Raw genomic sequence first — 27,449 nt, forward strand, 5'->3', positions numbered from 1 at the left:
CAACAAAAAAAAAAACTGAAAATGAAAGTCTAGTAGAGAACTAGTTAAGAGTGATTATGACAATTATTATATGCATACAAGACACAAGTTGGAGTTGCCAAACAAATGTACAAGTTGGAATTAAGTTTTTATTTTTTTGAAAAAGCTTTGTATGTCCTACAACAAAGTACGTGGAAAGTTTTGCGAACCCATAACTTTAAAAGGGCAAGTTCATAAAATATATTAAGCTTGAGACTAATTTAATAAAATAAAGTAGAAAAGAAGCAAATATTCTAGTGGATTTGACCACATGGACATGAGTCTTCCTTTTCCATCTAACCTTCTTCTCACTTTCCCATCTCCTCCTTCTCTCTCTCTATCTTTCCCCAATTACATCTCAAACAAAACAAACACAGCAAACACATCTTTCTTTCTTTCTTCCATCTCTTGTAGCTTCGAGCTTCACTCATGGCTGCCTCATCCGTTCTAGATGGTAACACAAAACACGCATCTCTCTCAACGTTTCATCAGTCTTTTTCCATACGATCTAGAATCTTGATCTATCGAAAAAAAGATATCTACTTTATTTTTGTGTTGAGCTGGAAACTTAGTTTTAAGGCAGCCCTGAAATATTATTCTCTTCGCAAGTTTGGCAGTTGATTGATTACTTGCGTGATTGTCGGAAAAAGAATAATTCAACCGTTTTTCAGACAAGCTGATTTCCATGGTCCCGAGTCTTGTCTGTTGATTACCGAACCAGGCACATGCTTCTTCTTCACTTATGAACTCTCTATTATTTTATTTAAATCCAAATTGATTGACGTGAATGATTAAATCTCTGTCACATAGACGCGTGTGTGTATATATATATATATTCAAGATCTACTAAGGTCGTTGAACTGAAGTTTTTTGAATTCTTCAGGAGACATAGATATGGAGAAAGGAGGAATGATTCTACAGCCAAGCGACTCTCAAAACGATCCTTCGCCAACACCTTCACCCTCCGCAACAGCGACCGCGCCAGCTTTGGTTCTGTCCAACTCGGGCAAAAGAATGGATCAAGCCGGGAAGAAGAAGTACGTGAAGCAAGTCACGGGTCGTCACAACGACACCGAGCTTCACCTAGCTGCTCAGCGCGGCGATCTAGCTGCTGTGCAGCAGATTCTCAAGGACATTAACTCTCAGATGGAAGGGACGCTGAGCGGGGAAGAGTTTGACGCTGAGGTGGCGGAGATTAGGGCTTCGATTGTGAACGAGGTGAATGAGTTAGGTGAGACCGCGCTCTTCACTGCTGCTGATAAAGGTCATCTTGATGTTGTCAGAGAGCTGTTGAAGTATTCGAGTAGAGAGAGTATTGCTAAGAAGAACCGCTCTGGTTATGATCCTCTTCATATTGCTGCTATTCAAGGCCATCATGGTAATGCTCCTTTCACCTCTTTGATAGGCTATTAATTAGGCCTGCGAGTTCGGATAATTTAGTTCGACTAAAATCTCGCGGTTGAATTGAACCGTAGTTTGGTTTTTGAATTTTTTTCTAAAATTAAACTAAGTTTTTGGTTTCGATTATGTTTCGATTAAAATTTTGGGTAAATTCGGTTAGTTTGTTCAAAATTTTGATTAATTCGGTTAGTTCAGTTCAAAATTTTAGATAATTTCGGGTAGCTAAGTTACTTGGGTTCGGAATATTGGTTAGTTCGGTTAGTCGGTTTGACATTTGGTTAACAGTTTTTAAAAATGAACTAACCAATTATCGAACCGAAAACCGAAGTTTTCTTATAAACCTTCAGAATCAAACCAAACTAACCCAAATTTTGGTTCGGTTCGGTTGAAAATCCTTATGAATATGTGAATATTAAAAATGGTTGTTTCTTGCAGCTATTGTTGAGGTCTTGCTAGATCATGATGCGACGCTAAGCCATACATTTGGACCATCGAATGCAACTCCGCTTGTGTCTGCAGCTATGAGAGGCCATACAGAAGTTGTGAACCAGCTCTTATCCAAGGCTGGGAATCTGCTGGAGATTTCTCGGTCTAACCATAAGAATGCGCTGCATCTAGCTGCAAGACAAGGGCACGTAGACGTCATCAAAGCTCTGCTCGCCAAGGATTCTCAGCTGGCGAGACGTGTCGACAAGAAGGGACAAACTGCTCTTCACATGGCTGTAAAAGGACAGAGCTCCGAAGTGGTGAAACTGCTCCTCGATGCAGATCCCGCCATTGTTATGCTCCCTGACAAGTCTTGTAACACGGCGTTACATGTTGCCACCAGGAAGAAACGAGCAGAGGTAAGGGTTTGAGTTTTCGTTTTTGGTATATCTTTTTAATTGTGGTTGTTCACACATGTTGGCATGTTGTTTGCAGATTGTGGAGCTGTTGTTGTCACTGCCTGATACAAACGCCAATGCTTTAACCCGAGAACGCAAGACAGCACTCGACATTGCAGAAGGGCTTCCACTCTCGGAAGAATCTTCGTACATACAAGAATGTCTTGCTCGCCGTGGCGCTCTTAGAGCGAACGAGCTTAACCAGCCGAGAGACGAGCTGAGAAGCACCGTCACGCAGATCAAGAACGATGTTCATATCCAGCTCGAACAGACCAAAAGGACGAACAAGAACGTGCACAACATCTCCAAAGAACTCAGGAAACTACACAGAGAAGGGATCAACAACGCGACCAACTCGGTGACCGTCGTGGCCGTGCTGTTCGCGACCGTAGCTTTCGCCGCTATATTCACGGTGCCTGGAGGAGACAACAACGATGGATCAGCGGTGGTGGTGGGGCGAGCTTCGTTCAAGATCTTCTTCATCTTCAACGCGATAGCCTTGTTCACTTCTCTGGCGGTCGTGGTGGTCCAGATCACGTTGGTGAGGGGAGAGACGAAAGCTGAGAAGAGGGTGGTGGAAGTGATCAACAAACTGATGTGGCTGGCGTCCATGTGTACGTCTGTAGCGTTTCTTGCATCGTCGTACATAGTGGTAGGGCGTAAGAACGAGTGGGCGGCTGAGCTTGTGACGGTTGTAGGTGGTGTGATAATGGCTGGTGTTCTTGGAACCATGACTTACTACGTGGTGAAGTCGAAGAGGACGAGGTCGATGAGGAAGAAGGTTAAGAGTGCGCGCAGGAGCGGTTCCAACTCGTGGCATCATTCGGATTACTCCAACTCGGAAGTTGATCCAATTTTTGCAATCTAAAGATGATGCAATGAAGATATAATAATCATGTAAATATATTTGGTTGAAGAGAGCTTTAGACTTAGACGATTTTGTGTATCAAAAAGCCTGAACAATCAAGAGGCAAACACAATTTGTCACACAACGTTGTAAAACACTGCTCAAATCATTACTATTCCAAATTTCAGTTAACAACTGTATTCAAGAAAGAGAGTAGTAGCCTCAGGGTGGATGTATGCACAAGTAATAGTTCGTTCTCTAGTTGGAAAATGATTTGTATTCTTGATGATTCCAATCATAAATGATATATTTGAACCAAGGTTAGGGAGCTGCGTACGTTCTCTACATAGCCACTACTATCTATCTAACTTAGATTGAAAATGCTACAGTGTACTGCTTCCTCGTATGATCCGCAAAACCAAAAGAAAATGAAGCAAGGCTTTGGTTTAGAAGGACAATTCTCATTCCAACAAGTCACTACTTGTTCACAAGTAGTAGCAAAACAACCGTTGAATAAGACTTTCTACACTAAGTATAAATCCCTAAGAACACACAGACAAAGTCTGGAAGTGAAAGCACTGTAACAAGTAGCTAGTAGTTTCAAGGTATCCACTCTGAACAATACATTTCAAGGAAGTAAAGTTGGTGATGCAATGGTTCTAGTTCTAGAATAGTTTACCTGAAAGGCTAAAACATGTTAGGATTCAAAGGATCTCAAGTCTACATACACCAAGTATTGTTATTTAACCATTCAACCAGCAAATTCACTTCAAACAAACAGTACAAAACAAGAAATCTAAATCCAATTATAACAAAACCAAGAAACACTGGTCTGAAAAAGCCAAGTTCAAATTTTTATTTTGACAAAAATACTATCTTTGATCCAGAAGAACAAACACAAAAGGATGATTCTTTTCAGCTCACTGATAAATTAGTGAACTCCTCTACGCAGCAGCACTCTCAGTCTCCGACGCAGCAGGAGCCTCCAACGTATTGACGAGATCCAACCCGGGCCAATGCAAAGCACCAAACACCATCCCATACACATCAGCCTTAGACGGCATCGTTTCGATAACCTTATAATCCTGAGGAGCGTACAGCTTCTCCTCGAACACGGCCCCGCCCAAGTTGTTGTCGAACAGCTTCTTCTCCTTCTGGAAACTCACGAACGTCTTCAGCGCCGCGGGGATGTCTTCGGTCTGGACGAAGATCCAGGCGTTCATGCCTTTCATACACGGCTTCAGGGACTCCCACTTGGTCCCTTCCAGGGCCTTGAAGACCAGCGTGTTCTTCGCCACGAGGAGCTTCGTGTTGCTGTTCTCCCGGAGGATCCCGCGGAGCTCTTGAAGTTGTTTGACGGTGAGGCCGTTGTAGTTGATCCCGGTGATGAAGTGGCAGTTCTGGAGGTTGAGCTTCGTCTTGCCTGCGACCAGGAGGGCTCTTCTGAGGCTGGACATATCGCTGAGAGATGATGATGATGCGCAAATGAGGGGAAAGCTAGGGTTCGGTTTGATTCGGAGAGAGGTTTTACACTTTGGTTTTTCGGTTTAGATTCGTCGGTTCGATTCGACCATTCTTTTAATAAAAATCGTCGGTTCGATTCGTCGGTTTGATTCGATTCAGTTTGTTAATTTAAAAAAAAAAAATCAAATTCTCAGTCGAATTAACTGAACCAACCATTAATTTACTGAGCTAACCAAATTAATCAAAGATATTCAAATTTTAATTTTTAACTAAATTAAACTACAATCTAACCGAAAAATTTGTTAACCATACGATTGACCTAGATCTTATTCTACTAAAACATAGTAAGTATTAGATGAAACTATAATTTTCCTAGGTGTTTTGTCCGTACATATGAGTATAATTTTTTTATAGATATTTATTAATAAATGTAATATTAGTTTAAAAATCAAAAATTTAAGTTTAAATTAATATTAATATTCTTTTATGAATATTTTAATTTCTTAATTTTATTGATTTAAAAATATTATTTTGGATAGAACATTATGCAAAGATTTCTTAGTAACCATGGAAATAAAATGCAAAATATCAAACATGAATAGAAAATATATGTGGCAAAAATAGTTAGAGAAAAAAAACAAAAATAACACTAAATCAATTTTTTGTCACAAAAATAGCATCACAAAGAAGAAAATGACCAAAATAAGTTTTATTGATGGGTAAATATGCATTTATAACTCTTGGGTTAACTAATTTACGACTTAGGGTTTAGAATTAAGGAGTGGGGTTTTAGTAATGTGTTCAAATATTTAAAAATAAAAAATAATATTAAATTTTTCAAAATGAAAAAGTGCTATTTTGGTCATTTTATTTTTTGAATGCTATTTTTGTGACAAAACTTAAAAATTGCTATTTTAGAGATTTGCCCAAATAGTTATACCTATTTATTGTATGAAAGAAAATAACATGCTTTTGTGATGATCGTTATTGGTTAGTGTTAATGTGTTAGAGATTGAATAAAACTGCATGTCATTTTTCATACACCAAAAAAAAAGATTAAAGAATCTTCAAACGAATGTATAAATTTGAAAGTTTTCTTTTGAAACATTTTAGAAGAGAAAAAAGTGGCTACCTTGTATGATATTCTCTATTTAGTATCTGTTTAGTGTTTGACCAAATAACTTCTAAAAATTTTTGAAATCTAAGGCGAAGAACCTTTATTCTTTTTTTTTGTCGTCAAAGAACTTTCATTCACAACACTGAAATTCTAGGAGTCTTGTGAATTATATGTATAGGTCTTCAATAGTCGAAAACTGTTTATGTATGAACTTGATCGGATTTGACAGACTGCCATCACTTGACAATATATATATTTTAATTTTTTTTATTAAATTAATAGTTCTTTAAACTAATAAAATACTAAAATTTCACCATTATTAATTTATAAAGTTTTTAGGTCTATTGTTTTTGAGTCTTAGTCAAAAATAAGCAAAAAAGGAGTAAAATACAAGAAAAAACGAAAAAAAACAAGAAAAATATAAATAAAAATGTTCAATACTACAAAAGATAATAGATATTTTGGATGATTTGTTAGACTGTATTTTCAAAAAATTACTGTAGAAGTTTGAATCGAAGAGTTTTTGATGTAGATATGCCTCATGTAGTTGTAAAAGTTAAATAAAGAAAATAATAAAAATAGAAAATCTTTCTACAGATAATAACTTTTTTTATAGTTTACATAATAATGCTTTAGAAAACAAAACTACTATAACCATTTTTTTTAATTTTCTTACTTTAACTTTAGAATCTAGATAAAATATGATTGGTAATTTGAAAGTTTACAAAATAATTCTCACTTCTTTGAATCACAGAAACTTTACGCAAGTAGTTTCAGTTATGAATTCGGTTCAATATAACTGTTCGGTTATTAATTCGGTTCAATAGTCGGTTAATTAAGTTTTTCTTCCTAGAAAATAATCAAATTCTAAGGAGAAATTGTCAAAAATACCATTTTCATAGTACCACTTTTCATGTTTACACTAACCACTTTTACTACTACTTTTAATGAAGAGTCTAGATTTAAAGGTTTAGGATTTAGGATATAGATTTGATGTTTTAGGGTTTAAGGTATATAGTTTAGGGTTTAGAGTTTAAGATTTAGGGTTTAGAGTTAAGAATTTAGGGTTTATAGTTTAGACTTTAGGGTTTAGGGTTTAGGATATTAAATTTAGGGTATATAGTTTAGGGTTTAGGGTTTAGAGTTGAAGATTTTGGGTTTAGGGTTTAGAATTGGAAGTTTAGGAATTAGAACTTGGGATTAGAATTTTGAAAAACATATAAAAACAAAGATATAAGAGTCTTTATCATTTTAATAAATAAAGTATTATTGAAAATGTGTCTTTAGTGGTGGTAAAGATGAATAATGGTACCTTGAAAGTGGTATTTTTGAAAATTCCCCAATTCTAAGGGAAACTAACTGAACTAACTATAATTAGTAACTCGAGTAAATTGACCAAATTTATCCTAATTTCTAATCAAATTAAACCAAATCTAACAGAAAATAAAAAATTCAATTAGATTCCACATAACTTTCACAATCAAATTAACTGAACCCAAACTTTGGTTTAATTTAATAAAAAAAATTATGATCTAAATTAACCGAAAACCAAACTACTTTAACCAAATTAAGCAAACGAACCTAACCTAAGCCATGCCATCCTTATATCAAATCCGTAACTAAAATATTTGGTAAATTGTCCAAACCACTTTATATTCAATCTACAACATCCTTGAACTGAGTTATGCAAATAACAATAGAGAGAGCTAAAGAGTTGACCAAATAGACAAGTCGACAATAGGGAGAGGAGGGATCACAAAGTGTTGTATTGAATCTGGTATCTCCCAAGCCACTCTTCACCTTTCTCGTAGTAATCTTTCTTGGTAAATGCATTCCTCAAGAAGCTCAACTCAGCAGCAAACGCAGACGCTCCACGCCATGCGTCCAGTACTGGATCCTCAGCTTGAACCACGTTTATGGTCGACCCACACGGTCTTATCATCCTAATCCCACATTCCAACCGCTCTTTCATCCCCTGTACGAGGCTGCACCCACCGGTCATCAGTATTGAGCTCGTTAGCCTCTCCTCTAACTCTTTATCACCGTGTGGTAGCCTTCTGATCGATGCACCGGCCATCTCGTCTAACCCCACTTGTTCAATCCCAACGAGGTTAGGATGGAACAAGATCTCAGGACACCTGAATCTTTCGACACCAATCACTATCTTGTAGTCTTCCTCTGTTAGCGGACGAACACCTGGAGCCTCCCCTGGTGTCTGTCCCGTCTCTCCTTCTGCTTTCTGCTCGAACGTTGGGTCTATCTCCTGAAGTCTAGACGATAAACGAGCTAGCTCAGCCTCGTCTGAGTCAGGTCTTTCGTCGTCTTCGTCGTGATCCTTGCTCATGAGTTTGTAGAGCTGCCAGTCTTCGTCTTTAGCACCAAAAGTATCCTCTCCTTTGCCTCTATCAAACGCTGCTGTTGTCAGCAGACGCATTCTTTCTCTCTTCGCAGCGCTGAGTCGTTCCCCACGCCCCACGTTTCCAGATTTTTGATTCCCGTTTGTGTTTGAACCGTTTGTTTTCAGCCGTTTCTTTTGTTCGACTCTCTCCAACACTTCCTTGTACTGAGCTCGCATCTCCTCTAAGTAGAACTCTGGGTTCTCACTACAAACCAGAAGAAGATGATTACTCTTTCCACTCATTTTTTTTTATTAAAAACTATTGAGTTGGATGGATACATACCGACGTCTTTCCTCCTCTAATTGATTTCTTCTCTCTTTCTCAAGTTCCTCCTCGTTACGCTTTTGCCTAGCTCTTAGCCGTCCCTCTGTTGTTGTTTTAAGAAATAGCTGTTTCTTCTTGTCCTTAAGCTGCAAGCAGCAAATGGTTAAAAACCAGATCATCATAAGCGTTAATTCACGTTAGTATCGAGACAAACCTGCTCGGGTGTAAGCATATTGTCAGGGATATTTATCAGCGGATACTTTTCGCTAGAATCAGTGTTCTCTTCGAACTCATCAGCTTCATCCTTCGGCTCACCTCTCGCTTTTCGAAGCGCCTGCGTCACCTTCAAAACGGTAGATTCCAGCTCTTGCCTTGACGCATAACCCGTGTCTGACAAAAAAGATGGAATGTCATCTTCTTCGACCTGGTCGAGTTGCTTCACGAGGAAATGCAAGCTGTGCAATTCGTTTTCCATTTCAGTTATCTTGGAAGTTCTCTTTGCTTCAGCCATTTCTCGTAGCCTTTGTCCTTGTTTTTCTCTTATAGCTGCCTTCCTCGCAATCTCTTCTTCTGATGGAGGGGCTTCGACGGGAGGAGGTATCCATGGAAGCTGCCAATACCTTGTTTTCTCTTCAGCTTCCTTTGTTCCTTCCTGGAATTTCCGGGCTTCAGAAACGTAATCAGGAGCGATATAACAGTGTTCTAGTTTCAACTCTTCTGCCTTCTCCCATGTAAACCTAGACCTTTAGTGAAATTGAACATGGAGATAACAAAATTTATAGAAAATCTTGAAACGTGGGGAGCTACACTGAGATAGATAGATAGATTCAGTGGAAGTACTCACGCATGAAAAGGGTACTTAAGTGACAGAAGCTGCTTCAAATAATCAGTGACATGATAGCCACCAATGTTAGTTCGGCAGGATCCTTTATAAACAGGTTCTCCGTCGACAAACTTTTACCAGTGAAAAAACCATGTACCAGATCAATACCAATATAAAAGCATTGTAGGACCAATGGATGAGTAGTCACAGAGACGTACAGGAATGGTGTGTGTTGTAGTGAAACCAGGACAGATAACAATTCCATCTTTTCGACATTTTCCATGTCTTTGGTTGTACTTATAGCTGAAAGCAGCATCCACTCCAAATGCTGTGTGAGCAGGAGAGTTATATCAAACATTTGTTTCAATAAGAAAATCAAAAATGCAGAGGAAACAAGAGTCATACCAACAGCAGGCACTCCATAAGTATCAAATAGCAGTTCTGCCATTTTGCTACGAGAATAAACAGGGTTGCCAACGCATTCTGTAATTAGGATTGGATGATCAATCTGCCCTGCCATCAAATGGCGTTAAATCAAGAGATAGGATTCTTACAAGGACCATAAAGAAACACAAAATCAAGATGACGTAAAAAAAGATCTTGTACATACCGCTGATCCACTAGCCCCCAAACGATCAAAGGCGAAATCAAGAATCTAAAAACAGAGAAATAGAAAAGTGTCACAAGTTCGTCAGTGAATGCTTTAACTAATGAACACAAATGCAAGAGGGAATATCTCAAGAGCTATAATTTGAAACATCAGAGAGCAGAAGCTCACAAAAAAAGACATGATGGAAGCACGAATATTCACTGACAAAAGGGTTTAGGATCCATACATATTCCATGATCTCGAATTGATAAACAACATTGCTGTCAAAAGCAGAACGTGGTCCAGAGCGAGTGCAATCAAAGAACTTCATCATCGCAGCATCAAAGTCCCCAACAATCGTTACAGTTTCCCCTGTACCATAAATAAAAGACACCATTAACAAACAGATAAGAATAAGGAAGCAAATGCAAGCAAGGAAATAACTTTTACGCATAATCATATAATAATAATCTCTAAACCCCAGCTACAGTTTCAATCAACTTAAAGAGAGACTCCAACACTTGTAGTAATCTAAGAAGCATCATATAATCAGAGGACCTGTAGCTTTGTGGCGTGGCCTTTGCACGATATTGCGGAAAACAACACGAGGCTCTGTTTCTCCTGCCCACCTGAAAACACCGAGAAAAGTTTCAAACTTTAACCAGAATCTGAAAGTAAACTGAGATGGAATGAAAAGTTAGGGTTTATGGGGGATAAGGTACCCGATCCGGAAGTAGGAGGCGCCATTATCGATAACGATGGGAACCGAAGGCGGAAAGAGTTTGTAATCAGTCTGCCTGCGTGTCTTCGAAACGATCGGCATGCCTGCTTCTGAGTCCTTCTCGTTAGCCTCAGTCACCGTCGTCGTCCGTATAAGTTAATTCGGACACCCGCCTAGTGCTCCGGTGAGGGAAGAAGAAAGGTAACAAGTGGAAGTACTAAATTGGGCCCAAAGCCCAAATATCGAACTACGTGGCCCACAGATAATATCATTATTTTTTTAAATAATAAAAGAGAATCCGGCAACTAAGCCCAACGGACAATGTACATAAGTATTGGGCCTTTGTAATTTTCCTTGCGATAAAAACACTAAGCTCAGTCAGCTTCACTTCCATAGTCTTCTTTTCTAGGGTTTTAAGGTTTCCGCACAGTTTCACGAATCTTCAACTAGGACACGTATCATCATGACTACCGAAGAGAAAGAGATCCTCGCCGCCAAACTGGAAGAGCAGAAGATCGATGTAATTTGATTTATCTTCTTTCTCTCTCAGTTACTGTTTTTTTATTGCCGCTCAGATCTTAGTGTTTTTAAGCTATGGAACTTGTAGATCTGATTTTTTTTAGCTTTAGCCTATGTCTTACTTTTGTTTGATTTATGGATTGATGTGTCTAGCTTGATAAGCCTGAAGTTGAGGACGTTGATGACAACGATGAGGATAACTCCGAAGACGATGATAATGATGATGATGCAGAGGGTAGGTCTCTTCCTTTTTTAATTCTTCTGTGGGTATAGATCCTTGTATATTGTTAGTTACTGAGTTCATGCTGCTTTGAGTATGTGTAAGATAGATATGCCTTTGATCAAACATATGTTTATTGTTTGGTGCATCATTAATGCTCTTACATGTGATTGGTGAAACAGGACAAGAGGGAGGCAAGTCAAAACAAAGCAGAAGTGAGAAGAAGAGTCGCAAAGCCATGCTCAAGCTTGGGATGAAACCTATCACTGGTGTCAGCCGTGTCACCGTCAAGAAGAGCAAGAACGTTGGTGTTTTCTTTCTTTGTTCTTTCAATAGATTTTACAGATTCAAAAATATATATTGATTCATTGTGTGAATATCATGACAGATCATGTTTGTCATATCAAAACCTGATGTGTTCAAGAGCCCTGCATCGGACACGTACGTGATCTTTGGAGAGGCAAAGATCGAGGACTTGAGCTCTCAGCTCCAGTCCCAGGCTGCGGAGCAGTTCAAGGCTCCTGATATCAGCAACGTGGTCTCGCAGGGTGAATCTTCCTCGAGTGCTGCTGCGGTGGTGCAAGATGATGATGAGGAGATTGACGAGGAGGGTGTTGACTCAAAGGACATCGAGTTGGTGATGACCCAAGCAGGAGTTCCTAGGCCAAGGGCCGTGAAGGCGCTTAAGGCTGCTGATGGGGATATTGTCTCTGCCATCATGGAACTTACCACCTAAAACCAAAATCGTTTCAACTTAATGTGCGTGTGTCAGAGTGATTCAGAAATTTTTGTTTTTCTTGTTTCCTTGAAAGTGATTTTCAATGTTGTATCAGTAAAAAACCTCATAGATTATTGAATTTCAGTTTGATTTGGTTTTGAATATTGGTAAGTGTTGGCGATCAAATATGAGAAGTGAAGCTAAGATAACGACAAAGAGTTTTATTTAGTTTGATACTGAATCACTTATTGTTTATGGATACAAAGCTGCATAATGTACTCCTTATTAAATAGCAGCGTCAAGGAAGGAGTTAACAGAAGAAAAGGACCTCTGGTTGTAACAATCAAGGTTACCTCCAGGATTAATTCCAAGTATGTTACAGTACCTCTGGTAAAACCCAATTCTATCCGCGACTCTAGCGTCTTGGCCACGTCCACACTCTAAACCACCGTTAATAATATTCGTAATCACACCGTAGCCCGGTACTCTTCCAGCAGCACGGTCAGCATCTGAAGGCTGCCACTGGCCGATGATCACAGCGTGGCAAGACGGTTTTGGAGACTGAGGTGTCATCCAGAACCAAATCGCGGCTTTGAAAGCGGTCACTGCGTCGTTGGAGACAAGGTCAGGGTTGTTGAGTAAGTCAGATCCGATGGCTCTTCCACACTGTCCGTAGTTGTAGTTCCAAGTCAGCTGCATCGGTCCTCTTCCGTAGTATCGTTTACCAGGTGCGCATGGCCATGTGGCACTGGGTGAACAGTAGTCTGAAGAAGGGTTCTGCTCTTGTTTGAAACAGTAGCCCCATGAATATGGTCCGTCTGGTGCTGTGGCCCACCCACCTTCAACATGCAATCGTCCATTTCATTAGTTTATTAGTCACAACTACAATAACGTAACAAATTAGACTTTTGTTAATTAAATAAAAAGTACAATCTATTACGTTACTTATTAAACTTCTTATTTGTCTTCATTACGTGTTTAATTTTGAATTTGGGAAATTGTGCGTTTGAAACTTATGTGTGACGTTTTGTATATCAACTTTTGATAGATTTGTAATATAGAAGTCATTTTGGAAAATTTCTTATATTTGTAACGTTTTAAGCAAAAAAACTGGTAATGATAAACGTAAAAATTATATTGTTTTATAATTCCTGTTTATAATTTTTTTAATTGGTATTTGAGTTTTTTCCATCTAAATCAAAACAATAATTATGTTAAAAACGAAAATAATCAGAGATTACCAGTGGTCTCGTGGGAAGTCTGACCAAAGAAGGCGGCGATTTCTTTCTTCCTTGTGGCGGTGTCTCCGGTGGTGCCGAAGCCAGGGAAAGACTTAGCGGCATTGATAAAGGCATCATAAGTGTAGAAACCTCTAGCGGGACAAGCATTATCATTTCTATGTTTAAGCATGTCATCGAACTGAGATCTTGAAATGATGCCTGAAAGATCACCAGTGGGGCCAGGAGGAGTACCGCCGCACTGGCTTTGGCAGCCAGGCTGCTTACAGTAAGGTTCAGTGTTACCGCACCATCCGAACTCGCTGCAGCATAGACCGTTGGGGCAGAGAGCTCCTCCGGCTTGTCGACCACATTGCTCAGCTGAAGAAAATGACAAAAGAAGTGAGAAGATGAGAAAGAGAAGTAGACAAGTCTTCATTTTGCTTTGAGTTTTATGGTATTCTTTAGGCAAGTGGAGGTATTTATAGTACAACATGCAGGAGACATGACAATCGATGAGTGTTAAATTAAATTGTCACATCAATTTATATTTTTCCCATAGTTAGATTAGATACATGACTGTGGAGTATGACTATGGGCAATAAACAGTACTGGTAGGTTTGCCTTTTATTTTTTTTTCTCTTTCACATATCTTGTTGCAAGAATAGTCAAGATATATAGCGTACGTAAGTTTTTCAATTATGAATTAAAAGTAATTATGAATTATGAATATGAGGCGGCCGGTTCAGGATCAACTTTTTAAAAAAGTGAAATTGAAATTTCGAGAATGGAGGTAACGTATTGCATTTCCCAATTAATGTTATAGTGACTCAAGACCAAACCATACAAATGTTTAATATTCATCCATGGCATTAGAAAATTCCCAACTACTCATCATGACTTTCTCTTCTATTCTATAATGTTTTTCCAACATACGTGTAGTGTTTACAAATTATGAGAAAACTAAAATCTCGATAAAACTTGCTTGGCACTGGTTATATATTATAATTGGTTAAATTCAGATTTATTAAAGATACATATCTATTTTTAGTTGAAAAATACAGTCCACAATATGCTTTCTTTCGGGTACTCTCGTACAAGACATATCCATAACCGTGGTGAAAAATAACTTAATTTCTACAGCAAAAAAATCGAATCTGAAATGTGTTTGTATCAAAGACCCGATACTATCACTGGACCACAAAATCCATTTATATATATATATGAAAATATGAAACTACTTTACATTGTTATCTTTTATATCTCTCTACATGTAATACATAACTAGCACTTTGAGTCTTTGACTAGGTATCCCTTCCAATATGTATGTATCTATGTGGGCTGCTTGCAGTCTCTTTCAGGAAAGATAATAATAGTGTTTATATTAGACGTTAATGTTAGATCTTATTTGAATTTCATGCCTAGCTACAGAAATATTCATGCATGATGAACCATAATCTAGGCAGCGCATCTGGTCACATGGGACTATTGATTCTACAATATGCAGCGACGAATCTAGGAAAATAATTTTGTGGGGACATAAAATAAAATAAAAAGGAAGTTGAGGACTTGGGAGGGTTTGAACCGTGGATCAGAGGGGGCAAGCAAAGGATTTAAGCCAACAATACTAAGGAAAACTTGTTGTTATATATGCAAATTGATTTATTTGTATATTTTTGTGGGGCACCTGCCTCCTCCCTATACAATGTAGGTCCGCCAATGACAATATGAGTCACCATTTGTTTGGTTCAGTCTCTTCCAGCATACGATAACATTCGTCGCTCTTTGATTGATGTGATTTTGCTGACTCAGTTACAAAGCACTATCATATGTCCATCCTCTGCTTCTTGTACAAGTCTTGATAGAAATCAACTACCAGGTTCATCTAATTTGTCACATCTTCTAGTAATTTGATCCAATTTGTATTCTCCTTTCGAAAAAGGAATTAAGAAATCAGTTTTTTCTCACTAGAGAAGATTATTGTTCGAACATATAACAAATATTAAGAATGTATAAAAGTTAGTCTTTCAGAAAACAGAATGATCATAAATATCATAGTTAATCAGCAGTTCAATTCTGACATTAGATCTTTTTCATAACTAATTAAAATAGGGTTGATAGATTTTGAAAATGGACTGGTGCTGCTCAATATTGCTCTGACGCTGGTTTGCCCACATTTGAAATGAAACAATATGGGTACCCATCTACAATTCATAATGAACGCATATATTAAAACACAAAGGTAGATGCTCTTGGTGTTCTTAGTTCTCATAGAGCTCTAAAAATATTGGCACAGAAGAATGAAGATACCTGACTTCTTCTCACTTAAGCAAGGACATGACATCTAAACTTCTTACCGTTTTCATAGAGGTCTCTGTAAAACACATGTTGAGGTTTGTGTTCGATTTCTTTTCAAACGAAAAGACAAGAAAATGAGTGGGCAGTGTGAATGGATTTACCCTTGGTTCATTATTAGCTTCACGACGTTGTCTACTACTTCTACTGTCTCTGTTTGCATTAGCCTCCGGCTTGTCCTTCTTATAAAACGCTTTTAAGGCTCTTCTCACAAACGGGCAGACTAGCTTTACTTCCATTGTTGATACGTTAGAGATCTTGCATATTTGAATTTTTGATATGGATATTAGTATAATCACTCTTGAGATGTTATGAAGGTTATTTCAAGAAGAAGCAATACCTTTACTGCAGGTGTACCTTGAAATGATCCCAAGTTAGTCTCGAATGCGTGAAGCCGCACGTCTCTGATGTCCTCAACTTGCTATCTTACCTATACAAAATCCAACAACACTGGAATGATTCAAACATATGGGTTTAGAATGGTGACAACTGACAAGATTTTGATCCTAGTGGTTTCAAGATTGTATAAAAGAGAGATTACAGTGATGAGATTGAGCGGGTCCATGAGATTACAGTAAAGCCTCACAAAGAGGCAATATTTTTGAGTTCTACTAATAAGTTCTACTCATGACTCAAATTAAATAATATATAACTCATGTCACCAGTCAGATTTTTGTTTTTGTAAAAAAAAAGGGAAAAAATTGTGCTTTGTTTTTATTAGTAAAGCCATGTTGTGCTTTGTTTTTATATCGAGTCAAACGAAATATAGTAAAGCCATGTTGTGCTTTGTTTTTATTTTAAATTAAAATTGTCTTTTCTCTAACCTGAATCAAACCTCTTTCGTGTTAATGGCTTTCACGATCATGAGTCATGACTACTTTCTCGTACTCCGAAAAAACAATTTCAAGCCAATGCATGAAACATCATACGCTTATAATTGCTGGCACGACTGTTACTTATGATCTCACATCTTCACCACATTAATCCCATTTATATAGCTTCACTAAACACATGGTTAGTTAGTTACCATTTTTTCTCTAGACTCCATAGAAACGCAAAATGAATATTAAAAACTTACTTGAAGGTCAACAAAGTGTAGCGGATCTTCTTGATCATCATCGCCGTCTAAACCGCCAGGAATTGCAAAACCAAGTAAGTCAAAACTCATCTATAGAACTGGAAGAGAAGAGTGACTTGCTAAAGAAGAAACAAAAACTTCGTCTTCAGAGAGATGTGATGAAAATGCAAGGAGAGCTAGAGGACGAGCAAGCACTCAACAAGGCTTTACGTGGTATACTACGTGGTCCTGTCTTGTCTCAGCCTCGTCTCTCTTTACTGCTTCTTCCTCCTCAGGCAAGTCTATTTATAGATTTAAAAAAACTCTGCGTTTTGAATGTTCAAATGAAAGAAATGTAACATGATTTTGAGGTTTTTTAGGTTCAAGAGATAATAGAGGAGCTTGCTACGGTTGAGGCAGAGATACTCTGCCTCGAGAAACAAATCCAAGATCTGAAACATGATGTGTATAGTGAGAGGAAAGTGAATCAAGAACTTGAAGCCAGATTTGATGAAAGAGAAGAGAGGATGATGATGACTACTCCTAAGAAACTACTACAAAGGCAGAATCATCTTCCTTGGGAACCTGACAGTGACATTCCAAAGATGAGATCTAAGGATCTAAAACAAAGATCCAAGTTACAGAGTTGTGAAGATCCTCATGGTTTCAAGGATATTCAAATGAGCAATCCCTTCTCACCAAGACACAGTTCTTCGAGTTTTTCAAGAATGCAAGATAGCAAGAACATTCAAATGAGCAATCCCTTCTCACCAAGACACCGTTCTTCCACATTTTCAAGAATGCAAGATAGCAAGAAAGGGCAAGAGACGACACCAAATGGAGTATCAGAGGATCTGTTGAAGTGCTTGATGGGAATCTATCTGGAACTCAACAGGTTGTCCCGTGAGCGAGAAGGTTCAAGAACGGTTTCAAAGCTGAGCCTCTCACACCTGAAGAACGCTTCTTTCAAACGCGGATCGGTGTATGGTCAGAACGCATCAAGCCTTGATCCTTATGGAGTTATGATGGGGACTTCTCAAAGAGACATTGGAGAGTACAAGAACTGTTAAGCTAGCTGGGCTTCACACTTAAAACCAATTGGTGATAAGTAGATTGACCCATCTATCTTATATACTAGTGAATATTAGTTCCAACTTCCGATGTGGGACACTTTGTGTCTAATACGCCCCCTCGAGATAATGGCTCTTTGAGTGTCAATCTCGGAATTCATGGGCAAGGATCGATGGGCCAGCTTTGGGCACAGATCGATGTGGATCGGGTTAGACTTTGTGGATCGTGGGCTCTGATACCATGTTAAGCTAGATGGGCTTCACACTTAAAACCAATTGGTTTTAAGTGTGAAGCCCATCTAGCTTAACAAGAACTTCATACACATCACTCGAACTTGCAGTCGTCTATACGATTGCTCAACTTCTCTTGTCAATCTAAGGTACTTCAGTGTCAGCTTCCTTCTTAAATATCTGTTAAAACCATATTTCGATTGTTAATACGATACAGAAGCGGCTGCTTACTAAACACAGTACTACACCCTTCATCGTGAAATATCTATTGCTTGTTGAAGATTTCGTTTAAAACACACAAAACTTGTGTAGGGTTTTGAAGGAGAAGTTGAGCAAAGTCGATCTGAGTTTCTTGAATCACAAGAAAAAATTGGCGTTCTGGATCAATACCTACAACGCATGCGTCATGAATGTAACTAGCTAGCTCCAATAACTATCTTTAGTTGAAACCAAGTTCTGAAACACATGAGTTTTGTTTGCAGGGATTTTTGGAACATGGACTACCTTCATCAAAGGAGAAACTACTGGCCATTCTCAAAATGGTTACTTAATTAAATATTAACATAACAAGAAGACTCATCTTGTTAAACTTCTCATAGTTAAATCAGATTGACTTGTGTTGTAGGCAACAGTTGACGTGGGAGGAACGGAACTCTCTGCTCTAGATATTGAAGGATCCATCTTGCACAGTCCACGCAAACCTATGGAAACTGCAAGTACTGATGCACACAAACGGTACGGATTCCGATGCGATGAACCGAACCTAATGTTCGTGCTTTGTCGTGGAGATTGGTCTTCGCCTGCAGTAAGTTCACTCCTTTTCTCCATGTGTTCGGTAAGATAAAATGTTTCTTCAGGGTTACTAAAGTGACAAGGAATCTGTGTATGCATGATACAGTTGAGAGTCTATACAGCAGAAGATGTGGTGAACGAACTAATCAAAGCAAGAACCGAGTACTTAGAAGCTTCCATAGGTATCACCGGGAGGAAAAAGATTGTGATTCCGAGATACTTGCACAAGCGTCTTCGAGATTTCGCAGAGGACGAAGGGTCGTTAGTTGAATGGATATGCAGACAACTACCACCAGGACAACGTTGCTTGCAGCTCAAGGAAACGGTGATGGAGTGGCTGAACAAGCAAAGTGTGTGGTCTTTGAGCAAACTAATAGAAGTAAGGCCTCACGAATACGAGTTCCGTTATCTCTTATCTTTGAACAACTCGTTTGCAGCAGGGGAAAGCTGCAACTAGGGATGTCATGACATACATTGTACCAAAAGAAACGTTTACTTGACTATATAAAAATCATGTTTACATAAAGTTATAACAAGAAACGACACCAGTACAAGACAGCTAGTCCACGAGTTCGGTCGAAACATTCTTGTTAATTTATTGTATATTAATCTTTTAGCACTTGGGAGTCGGAGCTTGACAATATTTGATAAGCCTCATAGCAGGAGTTTTAAGCGTAGGGTACTTAAACATCAAACACATACATGGTTGAGGGCCTTTCTTTCTCAATCTGGGACAACAGTCTTTTTGCACGAGACCCCATTCATTTTTATTCATCGCGGTTATGCATTTATCAAGTTGAGTGTCGCAGCCAACGATACCTTGAGCTTTGATCGGAGCCAGAAATGATACAAAGAGTATGAAGAAGGCGATGGACATCAGTGGCATGATCTTCATGTCTGGTTAATTAGTAGTTGGTGAATGATCAGGAAAAAAACAAGTTTGTTATACCAATTCTTTTTGGAGATAATGTTCTTTGTTCTTTAAATCAATGAGTTAGTTGACAAAAAAAAAACATATGAGAATATGGAAGGTGGGAGTTGATTCCTATATGTAAGGGAGAATGCTGATTCTATTTTTAGTTTACAAAGCAATTATAACAAACAATTCTTAATATGACCAAAAAAGCAAACGATTTGTTCAAAAGAGCGATTCAATAGGAAGGAAGGAAGGATAAAGTTCTTGAACTGGTAGTTATTGTCTAATGCAAAATCCATGCGTCTTGATTTGAATCATTTTTTTCTGCTCTGGGCTCTTATCACTTTATCAGGCTACCACTTGAATATGTTCTGGCCACTTCTAACTTATACAATGTAGCATCTTATTTGACTCGTAGCTATTTTGTGAGCATGTCAGTAGCATAATATTTCAGGCAGCTTTATACACCAACATTAGTGAAATATGTTCTGGCCAATTAAAATTTGAAATTAGGAAAAAAGGTGCCAAATGGAAGAACCATTTCTTAAGAAATTTTAACAAATTGTAACTTTCTAACTTTCTTTTTATTTGGTTAGAGTAAATCACTGTCTTGATGCTGAGTGAGTAAATTTATGGTTTTTGAAGAAACATGTGTTTATGCATTGTATTTGGTTCGATTTTGGAAGTTTGTATTTGGTTAGACTTCAATCATTGAAAGTTTGTTCATTTACAAGTAATCACGTCTTGGCGTGAGGCTGAGTGAGTAAAGGAAGAGTAATTAATGTGTTTATGCGTTGTATTTGGTTTTGCATGCTACGGAAAATGCTTCTTCTGCTTCTCCCTCCAGATATGAGTTCTTCATCGCACCATCTTATTGACATGCCAAGCATCCAGGAAAAGAAAGATCAAGAAACCGAGAAAAATGCGGTAACTTTTTAACTTTCTTTTTATCTGGTTAGACTTCAATCATTGAAAGTTTGTACCTTTGTGAGTAAATCACTATCTTAAGGCTGAGTGAGTATAGCTATGGTTTTTGAGGAAACATGTGTTTATGCGTTGTATTTGGTTCGACTTTGGAAGTTTGTATTTGGTTAGATTTCAAACATTGAAAGTTTGTTGAGTAATCACGTCTTGGCGTGAAGCTGAGTGAGTAATGGAAAAGTAATTGATGTGTTTATGCATTGTATTTGGTTTTGCAGGCAACGGAAAACGCTTCTTCTGCTTCTCTCCCTGCGAATATGAGTTCTTCAAGCATCTTATTGACATGCCAAGCATCCAGGAAAAGAAAGATCAAGAAACCGAGAAAAATGCAGCAACTTTTTAACTTTCTTTTTATCTGGTTAGACTTCAATCATTGAAAACTTGTACCTTTGTGAGTAAATCGCTATCTTAAGGCTGAGTGAGTATAGCTATGGTTTTTGAGGAAACATGTGTTTATGCGTTGTATTTGGTTCGACTTTGGAAGTTTGTATTTGGTTAGATTTCAAACATTGAAAGTTTGTTGAGTAATCACGTCTTGGCGTGAAGCTGAGTGAGTAATGGAAGAGTAATTGATGTGTTTATGCATTGTATTTGGTTTTGCAGGCAACGGAAAACGCTTCTTCTGCTTCTCTCCCTGCGAATGAGTTCTTCAAGCATCTTGTTGACATGCCAAGCATCCAGGAAAAGAAAGATCAAGAAACCGAGAAAAATGCAGCAACTTTTTAACTTTCTTTTTATCTGGTTAGACTTTAATCATTGAAAGCTTGTAATTTATGAGTAGATCACTGTCTTTTTGTAGAAACTGAAAATTGCTCGTTCTACTTCTCTCGATACGGGAATCAGTTCTTCTTTGGGCCTTGTTGCTGACAGGACAAGATTATTCGAGGCAAAAATTCTAGAAACCAACAAAGTTTCTTCCCACTCGATAACTGCGAGTACATGGTGGGAACCAACTAGCGCAGACAACAGCATGAAGGGCTTATCTGCCATGGTTTCGGTTATAAGATGGATTTTTGGTTCTTTAATTGTATGGTTTTTATTACTATTTAGAGAGAGATATATATATAAGTCTTTGGCAAAAAATATGTAAACATTTAGGAAAACATTAGTAAAAAGAACGAAAAAATAACAAGAAAATATGAAGAGGCCAAAGAAAATGCATAATATGTACGTTTTGAAGAAGTTAATGTGATAATTTCATTTATTACTAAATATACATCAATTATTTTTACATCAAATTTATGAAAACTTTACGATATTCTATACATAATATATATTTTCATATAATATTTATATCCGCGAATTTGTGGCATCCACCTAGTATTAAATATTTGAGAAACTCTACTTAGATACTGTCCACTATGCTATTAGAATATTGTCAAAGGTTTTATGACAAGAACTCAAAATTAAAAATAATCAAAAAGATAAAAAGAAAGAAATAAAGCCGATTTTTAAATTATATATTTTAGAACTTTAAGAGAAACCATTAACCAAGTGACACTTTCATATTGGTTCAAACTTAAAAAAAAAATTACTTAAATCAATTGCATTAGAATCATCAATAGTGTACATTTTAGATATTCAATGATGGTTCTAAGAACATGGCCAATGGTGTGAAACCCATTACAGTTTCTTAAAGTGGTAAATATTAATAATTCATTGTAGTTTTATGTTTTTAATAAATTTTAAATCAGATGAAAAAAAAGAACTAATCACTAACTGATACATCATAGGAAAGTATGGACTTTGTGGTGCAGACAACTTCATTCTCTTTCTTTCCTCCTTTTTCATTTTTTTGTCTTATTTTCTAATGTAGGGGTGGACACTTTATCCGATACCCGAAGTGGCACACGAACCCGATCCGAAAAATCTGAACCGAAATCCGAAGCAAAATAGCAAAATACTTGAACGGATATTAAGTTAGAAGAGATTAGATATCCGAACCCGAACGGGTAATATCCGAACCTGAATGAATATCCGAACATAACCGAACATATGTATACTTGCCCTTATTTTTCTAGTTTACATCTCTCATTTTATTTAAAATATTTATATTGATGTTACACATATTTAAGATTATATATAATTATGAAAAAAATAATTTGATATTTATTTAAAATGCATGTCAAACTTTTTGTTTCATGTAAGTTACATCCAAAGTTTAAAAACAATAGCCAAATTAATATTTTTATTTTTGAAATGTTATCTTCAAATCTATTAATCATTCGATCTATAAAAAATAGAAAAATCACTTAAGTAAAATCTATATTTTTTAATACAAGAAACTTAAAAAATGAAAAAAATATTTGTATTTTTTTTAGAATTTAAATATCCGAACCCGATCTAAAATAACCGAACCCGAACTAAAAATACCCGAACCGATTTTATATCTTTATACCGAAATACCCGAAAATCCGAAATACCCGATCCGAACCCGAACGGATACCCAAACGCCCACCCCTATAAATCTAATGTTTAGAAACTTTGTTACACACCACATTATTAATAAACGTGGATGCTCTTAATTTCGTATCTTCGGTTAACTTGGATTGCCCTAATACACACGATGCTGTCATAAACACTGTTTCTAACGTGTTTAATTTAGCGAGGATAGGGCTGGGCAAATAAATCGAACCCGAAAATCCGAACTGAATCCGATCCGATAAAAATGAATCTGAAGTGATCCGAACCCGACATAAAAACTGAATGGATCTTTTTTTATGGTATTACGGGTTATGGGTATTATCCGAACCGAACCCGAATCTAAATGAATATCCGATAGAACCTGAAACATTCAAAACCCTAAAAAGATCTTGTACCAAATATGATCTCAATTCCTAATATGTATTTAAAATACATTAATCTATATTGAATATTTAAAATACTTATCTATTACATGAAGGTTAGTGGTACTATTACATGAAGATTGATGGTTAAATGTGGCTATTGAATTTTGAAATATTTAGATTTAGATTTTGTTTTCACTAAACAATATTTCTTATTTCATGAGAACGTGGTTTTCGTTTTATGCTTTCGTTTATTTGGTTTTCTTTTTATCAATAAATATGTTTCCTTTTTGTTTGATTTTGAATGATCACGGTTGATGTTCATTTCTTATTTTTAAATCGATTTTACTTATGTTTTGGTTACAAAAAGTTACAAATTAGGTATTTCAAATCCGAAGAACCGAATTTTCTTATGTTTTGGTTAAAAAATAGGTAAAAATTAGATATTTTTAAACCGAAGACTCGATTGGGACTCAAACCCGAAAGTACATTGGGTTGTACCAGTTCTTGGAAGATTTACTAACCCCGACCCGAACCCGATAGAACCCGAACCGGTCCCGAACCAAATTTTTAAATAATTTGAATGAAGCTGATTTTGATAAACCCGAATAACTGAAACCCGATTGGACAAAACCGAAACCCGATTGGGATCCCGAATGCCCATGCCTAAGCGAGGAGTTCTTTAGTGAGACCAAAAAAATAACTTTTACCTACCCGTTGTCACTGTGAAAATATAACCCGACGCGCGACTATAGCGCGTAAAAGACAAACAGAGGTTTATACTGCTTCTACCTCGAACTCGAAATCGAACAGAACTCAGAAAACAAAAACAAAAAAGGGTCAAATGAATCAGAACGAAGTTCTTATGATCTCCAGAATCTTCTGAAGTCTCTCTCTCTCTCAAGACAACTCTCTTTCTAAGGTACCGGTCTTACGTCCTCATTGATTGATTTGACATTCATGTTTTAAACCCCCCCCCCCACCAAATTCTCTTCTGGCTGTTGATCGATCGATGCCGACATTTTCCGTTTCAGTTTTAGGGTTTCACAATTCGATCAACTTTAGATCCCAATTTTTCATCATTTCTCCAGAAACCAAAACATGCATGTTTGTTTCATATAACTTAAGAGAGACAAAGGAAACAATTTAACTGTAGGATTGTGTTCTGTTGTAAGCTGTAACATTTGATCCAACCATGTAAAGTTTTTTTTTTCTACAATGTGCTTCGATAATGCAGTTTCCTTTTTGATGCATAAACACAATAATGCAACAAGATGGTGATGAAGAACAACAACAAGATGATGACAGATTACGAGAACAATCTGTACAAAAAACTCAAGAGCGGAAAGCTCGAGGTCAGAGTCTCCTACCGCACTTTCCTCTGCCCTTACTGCCCCAAGCAGAAGGTTGGTCTCTACATCGACATCCTCCAGCACGCTTCTGGAGTTGGTAACAGCTGTTCCAAGAAACGTAGCCTCACCGAGAAGGCTTCCCACCGTGCTCTCGCCAAGTACCTTCGCAAAGATCTCGCTGATTACGCTTCTGCTACCGTCTCTAAGCGCTCAAAATTAGCCTTGGCGTCGGCATTATCGCCTGCTGTAACCGGCGAAGTTTCTCTGGCTTATGATGATCAGTTCGAGAAACTTGTGTGGCCTTGGAAAGGTATTTTGGTTAATATACCAACAAAGAAGGGACATGATGGTATGTGTTGTACTGGTGAAAGTGGACCACAGCTTAAGGATGAACTGATCCGGAGAGGGTTCAACCCGATTAGAGTTCGTACCGTGTGGGACTGTTTCGGTCATTCAGGAACCGGGATAGTTGAGTTTAACAGAGACTGGAATGGTCTTAACGATGCTTTGCTGTTTAAGAAGGCTTATCAAGAAGATGGCCATGGTAAAAAAGATTGGCTGAGTTGTGTTGGTGAAGGTGGTGGTGGTGACTCGAGTCTTTATGCGTGGCTTGCCAATGCTGATGATTATTATAGGGCTAACTATATAGGAGAGTACTTGCGGAAGATGGGTGACCTCAAAAGTGTTTCTAGGTTTGCAGAAGAAGAGGCTAGGAAAGACCGTAAGCTTGTGCAGCGTCTGAACTTAATCTCTGAGAACATACAGAATCAGTTGAGGAAGCTAGAGGAGAAATTCTCCAAGACTTCTATTACACTTAAGTATGAGACTGAAGAGAAAGATAAGATTCTCCATGGTTACAGTCAAGGTGAGCTTTTTCCCCTCTTGTTGCTTCACTCAGCTAGCTATGTGTATTGCTTTTTTTTACATTTTCTGTTTTTTTGCATGTGAAGATCTCACGGGAAGACAACAAAGATCGACTGATCACTTTAACAGAATCTTTGCTGATCATGAAAAGCAAAAGGCGCAGCTGGAGACTCAGATGAAGGAACTTCAAATTAGAGAATCTGTTTTGGAAAAACGTGACGCAGAGAATGAAACACAGAGGAAAATCGTGGCAAAAGAGCTTGAACAGGTATGTGTATATGCTAACGTCCTCATTTCTTAAACTAAGATGATCTGGTTTTGCTTCTTTCTTCTGAAATTTTGTACCATTGCCATTATTTTCAGAGCGCCGCTAAATATAGTTACGTTCAACTAGTAGCCGTGGAACAGCAAAAGACAAGAGAGAAAGTTAAAAGAATGGCTGTAGATCACAAGGTCTGAAAAAACACTTCCTTCGTCCACAAAAACTTTGCTCTTCTTAAGCTTTATGTGACAAGGTCCTGCCGTGTTTTTTAAAACCATAGATGCAAAAGGAAAAGCTTCGTGAGAGGATTCTTGCACTGGAAAGACAGCTGGATCAGAAACAAGATCTTGAACTTGAGGTCGAAAATCTGAAAAGAGAGTTGAGCGTGATGAGGCACATGGAGTTCAACGGTGGTACTGAAATAGTGAACAAGGTGGAGACCTTCCTCAGAGACCTTAGTGAGAAGGAAGGAGAGCTTGCACATGTAAACAAATTTAATCAAGATCTTGTCGTTCGGGAGCGGGAGACCAATGATGAGCTTCAAGAAGCTCGAAGAGCACTGATCAGCGTATGTAGTCATAGATCTATTTCACTACTTGATTTTTCCTTGTTGATGGATTTTCTTAATTTGATTGCATTTGTAGAATTTGAGAGACATGAGATCGCATATTGGTGTTAGGAGAATGGGGGAGCTTGACACCAAACCTTTCATGGAAGCAATGAGAAGAAAGTATTGTCAAGAAGATCTAGAGGATTGGGCAGTTGAAATCATCCAGCTCTGGGAAGAATATCTCAAGGATCCAGATTGGCATCCTTTCAAACGGATAAAGCTTGATGCTGCAGAAACTATAGTGGTACCTAAATAAAATGCTTCCTCGAGTGTTGTTATTCATGTGCATGTGTGTACTACAGCTGCAATCCACAGATGGATGTTGGAACTTAGGTTTATGAATTGGTGCTTGATAATATCTTTGTCAGGAAGTGATAGATGAGGATGACGAGAAGTTGAGAACCCTGAAGAATGAACTGGGGGATGATGCGTACCAAGCAGTGGCAAATGCATTGCAGGAGATAAACGAGTATAACCCGAGTGGAAGGTATGTCTCCTCAGAGCTGTGGAACTTTAGAGAAGAGAGGAAGGCTACGCTGGAGGAGGGTGTTACTTGTTTGCTGGAGCAATGGAATCAGGCAAAGCGTAATAAGCCGTAATACGTTATTATCCCAGGTACACATATAACTGCCAAACTCCATATAACTTGTGCTTCTTTCGAAATTTGCTAAAACTGAGATCGTTCTTTTGATGGTGCAGCAGAGGGAGATTGAGAAAATGATCTGTGCGCATGAAGGATGTCATCAAGAACTGTGAGGCGTTCTTGCCAAAGATGCCATGTTCAATAACTGTCCGTCTTTGATGCACTAAGGATCTTAGAATAGGGAAGTTAGGTGTAGAATATAAAGAACTTGGATGGCGAATCACTGGTTGTACTATTGTAGAGAAATAAGTAACACATTGTTAGAAAGCTTCTAAGCCTTACAGAAGGTCATTGATTTGTAAGTATCACTAGTAGCCAACACTCCACTG

General features: G+C 37.8%; 6 protein-coding genes and 1 pseudogene across 8 annotated transcripts; 4 read left to right on the top strand and 3 right to left on the bottom strand.

Moving 5' to 3' along the window:
• Window positions 1–287: 287 nt before the first annotated feature.
• LOC108863155 (ankyrin repeat-containing protein ITN1) lies at window positions 288–3,345 on the top strand. Of its 2 annotated transcripts, none has more exons than XM_018637482.2 (4): window positions 288–472; window positions 902–1,396; window positions 1,855–2,264; window positions 2,341–3,345. In XM_018637482.2, exons 1-4 carry the CDS (start codon window positions 448–450, stop codon window positions 3,169–3,171), a joined length of 1,761 nt encoding a protein of 586 aa, XP_018492984.1. In that variant the 5' UTR covers window positions 288–447; the 3' UTR covers window positions 3,172–3,345. The 2 variants fall into 2 exon arrangements, with proteins under 2 accessions (XP_018492984.1, XP_018492985.1); XM_018637483.2 differs by lacking the exon at window positions 288–472 and adding an exon at window positions 622–739.
• Window positions 3,346–3,886: 541 nt separating this feature from the next.
• LOC108857405 (50S ribosomal protein L10, chloroplastic) lies at window positions 3,887–4,660 on the bottom strand. The gene has a single exon (XM_018631389.2). The coding sequence runs from the start codon at window positions 4,605–4,607 to the stop codon at window positions 4,095–4,097; it is 513 nt and encodes a 170-aa protein (XP_018486891.2). The 5' UTR covers window positions 4,608–4,660; the 3' UTR covers window positions 3,887–4,094.
• A 2,687-nt stretch (window positions 4,661–7,347) lies between these two features.
• LOC108861258 (actin-related protein 5) lies at window positions 7,348–10,716 on the bottom strand. Its single transcript, XM_018635090.2, has 10 exons — window positions 10,529–10,716; window positions 10,365–10,435; window positions 10,054–10,178; window positions 9,828–9,872; window positions 9,623–9,725; window positions 9,436–9,545; window positions 9,239–9,348; window positions 8,609–9,137; window positions 8,413–8,540; window positions 7,348–8,334 (listed from the first exon to the last, which is right to left on the bottom strand). Exons 1-10 carry the CDS (start codon window positions 10,627–10,629, stop codon window positions 7,485–7,487), a joined length of 2,172 nt encoding a protein of 723 aa, XP_018490592.2. The 5' UTR covers window positions 10,630–10,716; the 3' UTR covers window positions 7,348–7,484.
• Window positions 10,717–10,888: 172 nt separating this feature from the next.
• On the top strand, window positions 10,889–12,148 carry LOC108861263 (nascent polypeptide-associated complex subunit alpha-like protein 1). Its single transcript, XM_018635096.2, has 4 exons — window positions 10,889–11,047; window positions 11,200–11,281; window positions 11,449–11,570; window positions 11,655–12,148. The coding sequence occupies exons 1-4, from the start codon at window positions 10,991–10,993 to the stop codon at window positions 12,000–12,002; spliced, it is 609 nt and encodes a 202-aa protein (XP_018490598.2). The 5' UTR covers window positions 10,889–10,990; the 3' UTR covers window positions 12,003–12,148.
• Window positions 12,149–12,190: 42 nt separating this feature from the next.
• Window positions 12,191–13,668, bottom strand: LOC108861262 (endochitinase CH25). Its single transcript, XM_018635095.2, has 2 exons — window positions 13,226–13,668; window positions 12,191–12,823 (listed from the first exon to the last, which is right to left on the bottom strand). The coding sequence occupies exons 1-2, from the start codon at window positions 13,638–13,640 to the stop codon at window positions 12,270–12,272; spliced, it is 969 nt and encodes a 322-aa protein (XP_018490597.2). The 5' UTR covers window positions 13,641–13,668; the 3' UTR covers window positions 12,191–12,269.
• A 2,986-nt stretch (window positions 13,669–16,654) lies between these two features.
• On the top strand, window positions 16,655–19,163 carry LOC108858010 (uncharacterized; annotated as a pseudogene).
• Window positions 19,164–24,095: 4,932 nt separating this feature from the next.
• Window positions 24,096–27,425, top strand: LOC108861259 (factor of DNA methylation 3). 2 transcript variants are annotated; one of them, XM_018635092.2, is made up of 8 exons: window positions 24,096–24,311; window positions 24,627–25,606; window positions 25,692–25,873; window positions 25,969–26,058; window positions 26,148–26,435; window positions 26,512–26,721; window positions 26,846–27,092; window positions 27,180–27,425. In XM_018635092.2, the coding sequence occupies exons 2-7, from the start codon at window positions 24,664–24,666 to the stop codon at window positions 27,074–27,076; spliced, it is 1,944 nt and encodes a 647-aa protein (XP_018490594.1). In that variant the 5' UTR covers window positions 24,096–24,311; window positions 24,627–24,663; the 3' UTR covers window positions 27,077–27,092; window positions 27,180–27,425. The 2 variants fall into 2 exon arrangements, with proteins under 2 accessions (XP_018490594.1, XP_018490593.1); XM_018635091.2 differs by having other exon boundaries at window positions 24,097–24,311; window positions 27,177–27,425.
• Window positions 27,426–27,449: the final 24 nt, after the last annotated feature.

This window comes from Raphanus sativus, chromosome 5, assembly GCF_000801105.2.
Source record: "Raphanus sativus cultivar WK10039 chromosome 5, ASM80110v3, whole genome shotgun sequence".
In the NCBI taxonomy this organism is placed as follows: Eukaryota; Viridiplantae; Streptophyta; class Magnoliopsida; order Brassicales; family Brassicaceae; genus Raphanus; species Raphanus sativus.

Bases quoted from the DNA above. Each gene is read 5' to 3' on its own strand.
- LOC108863155 (XM_018637482.2), top strand. From the start codon at position 448: ATGGCTGCCTCATCCGTTCTAGATG. The intron at 1,397-1,854 runs GTAATGCTCCTT...TGTTTCTTGCAG, and splicing joins TGCTATTCAAGGCCATCATG to CTATTGTTGAGGTCTTGCTA. The intron at 2,265-2,340 runs GTAAGGGTTTGA...TGTTGTTTGCAG, and splicing joins CCAGGAAGAAACGAGCAGAG to ATTGTGGAGCTGTTGTTGTC.
- LOC108857405 (XM_018631389.2), bottom strand. From the start codon at position 4,607: ATGTCCAGCCTCAGAAGAGCCCTCCTGGTCGCAGGCAAGACGAAGCTC.
- LOC108861258 (XM_018635090.2), bottom strand. From the start codon at position 10,629: ATGCCGATCGTTTCGAAGACACGCAGGCAGACTGATTACAAACTCTTT. The intron at 9,873-10,053 runs GTATGGATCCTA...CTCTGTTTTTAG, and splicing joins AATTCGAGATCATGGAATAT to ATTCTTGATTTCGCCTTTGA. The intron at 9,546-9,622 runs GTATGACTCTTG...CTGCTCACACAG, and splicing joins TTATGGAGTGCCTGCTGTTG to CATTTGGAGTGGATGCTGCT.
- LOC108861263 (XM_018635096.2), top strand. From the start codon at position 10,991: ATGACTACCGAAGAGAAAGAGATCCTCGCCGCCAAACTGGAAGAGCAG. The intron at 11,048-11,199 runs GTAATTTGATTT...TGATGTGTCTAG, and splicing joins TGGAAGAGCAGAAGATCGAT to CTTGATAAGCCTGAAGTTGA. The intron at 11,571-11,654 runs GTTGGTGTTTTC...ATATCATGACAG, and splicing joins CCGTCAAGAAGAGCAAGAAC to ATCATGTTTGTCATATCAAA.
- LOC108861262 (XM_018635095.2), bottom strand. From the start codon at position 13,640: ATGAAGACTTGTCTACTTCTCTTTCTCATCTTCTCACTTCTTTTGTCA. The intron at 12,824-13,225 runs GTAATCTCTGAT...TGCATGTTGAAG, and splicing joins GACTTCCCACGAGACCACTG to GTGGGTGGGCCACAGCACCA.
- LOC108861259 (XM_018635092.2), top strand. From the start codon at position 24,664: ATGGTGATGAAGAACAACAACAAGATGATGACAGATTACGAGAACAAT. The intron at 25,874-25,968 runs GTATGTGTATAT...CATTATTTTCAG, and splicing joins TGGCAAAAGAGCTTGAACAG to AGCGCCGCTAAATATAGTTA. The intron at 26,722-26,845 runs GTACCTAAATAA...TATCTTTGTCAG, and splicing joins ATGCTGCAGAAACTATAGTG to GAAGTGATAGATGAGGATGA.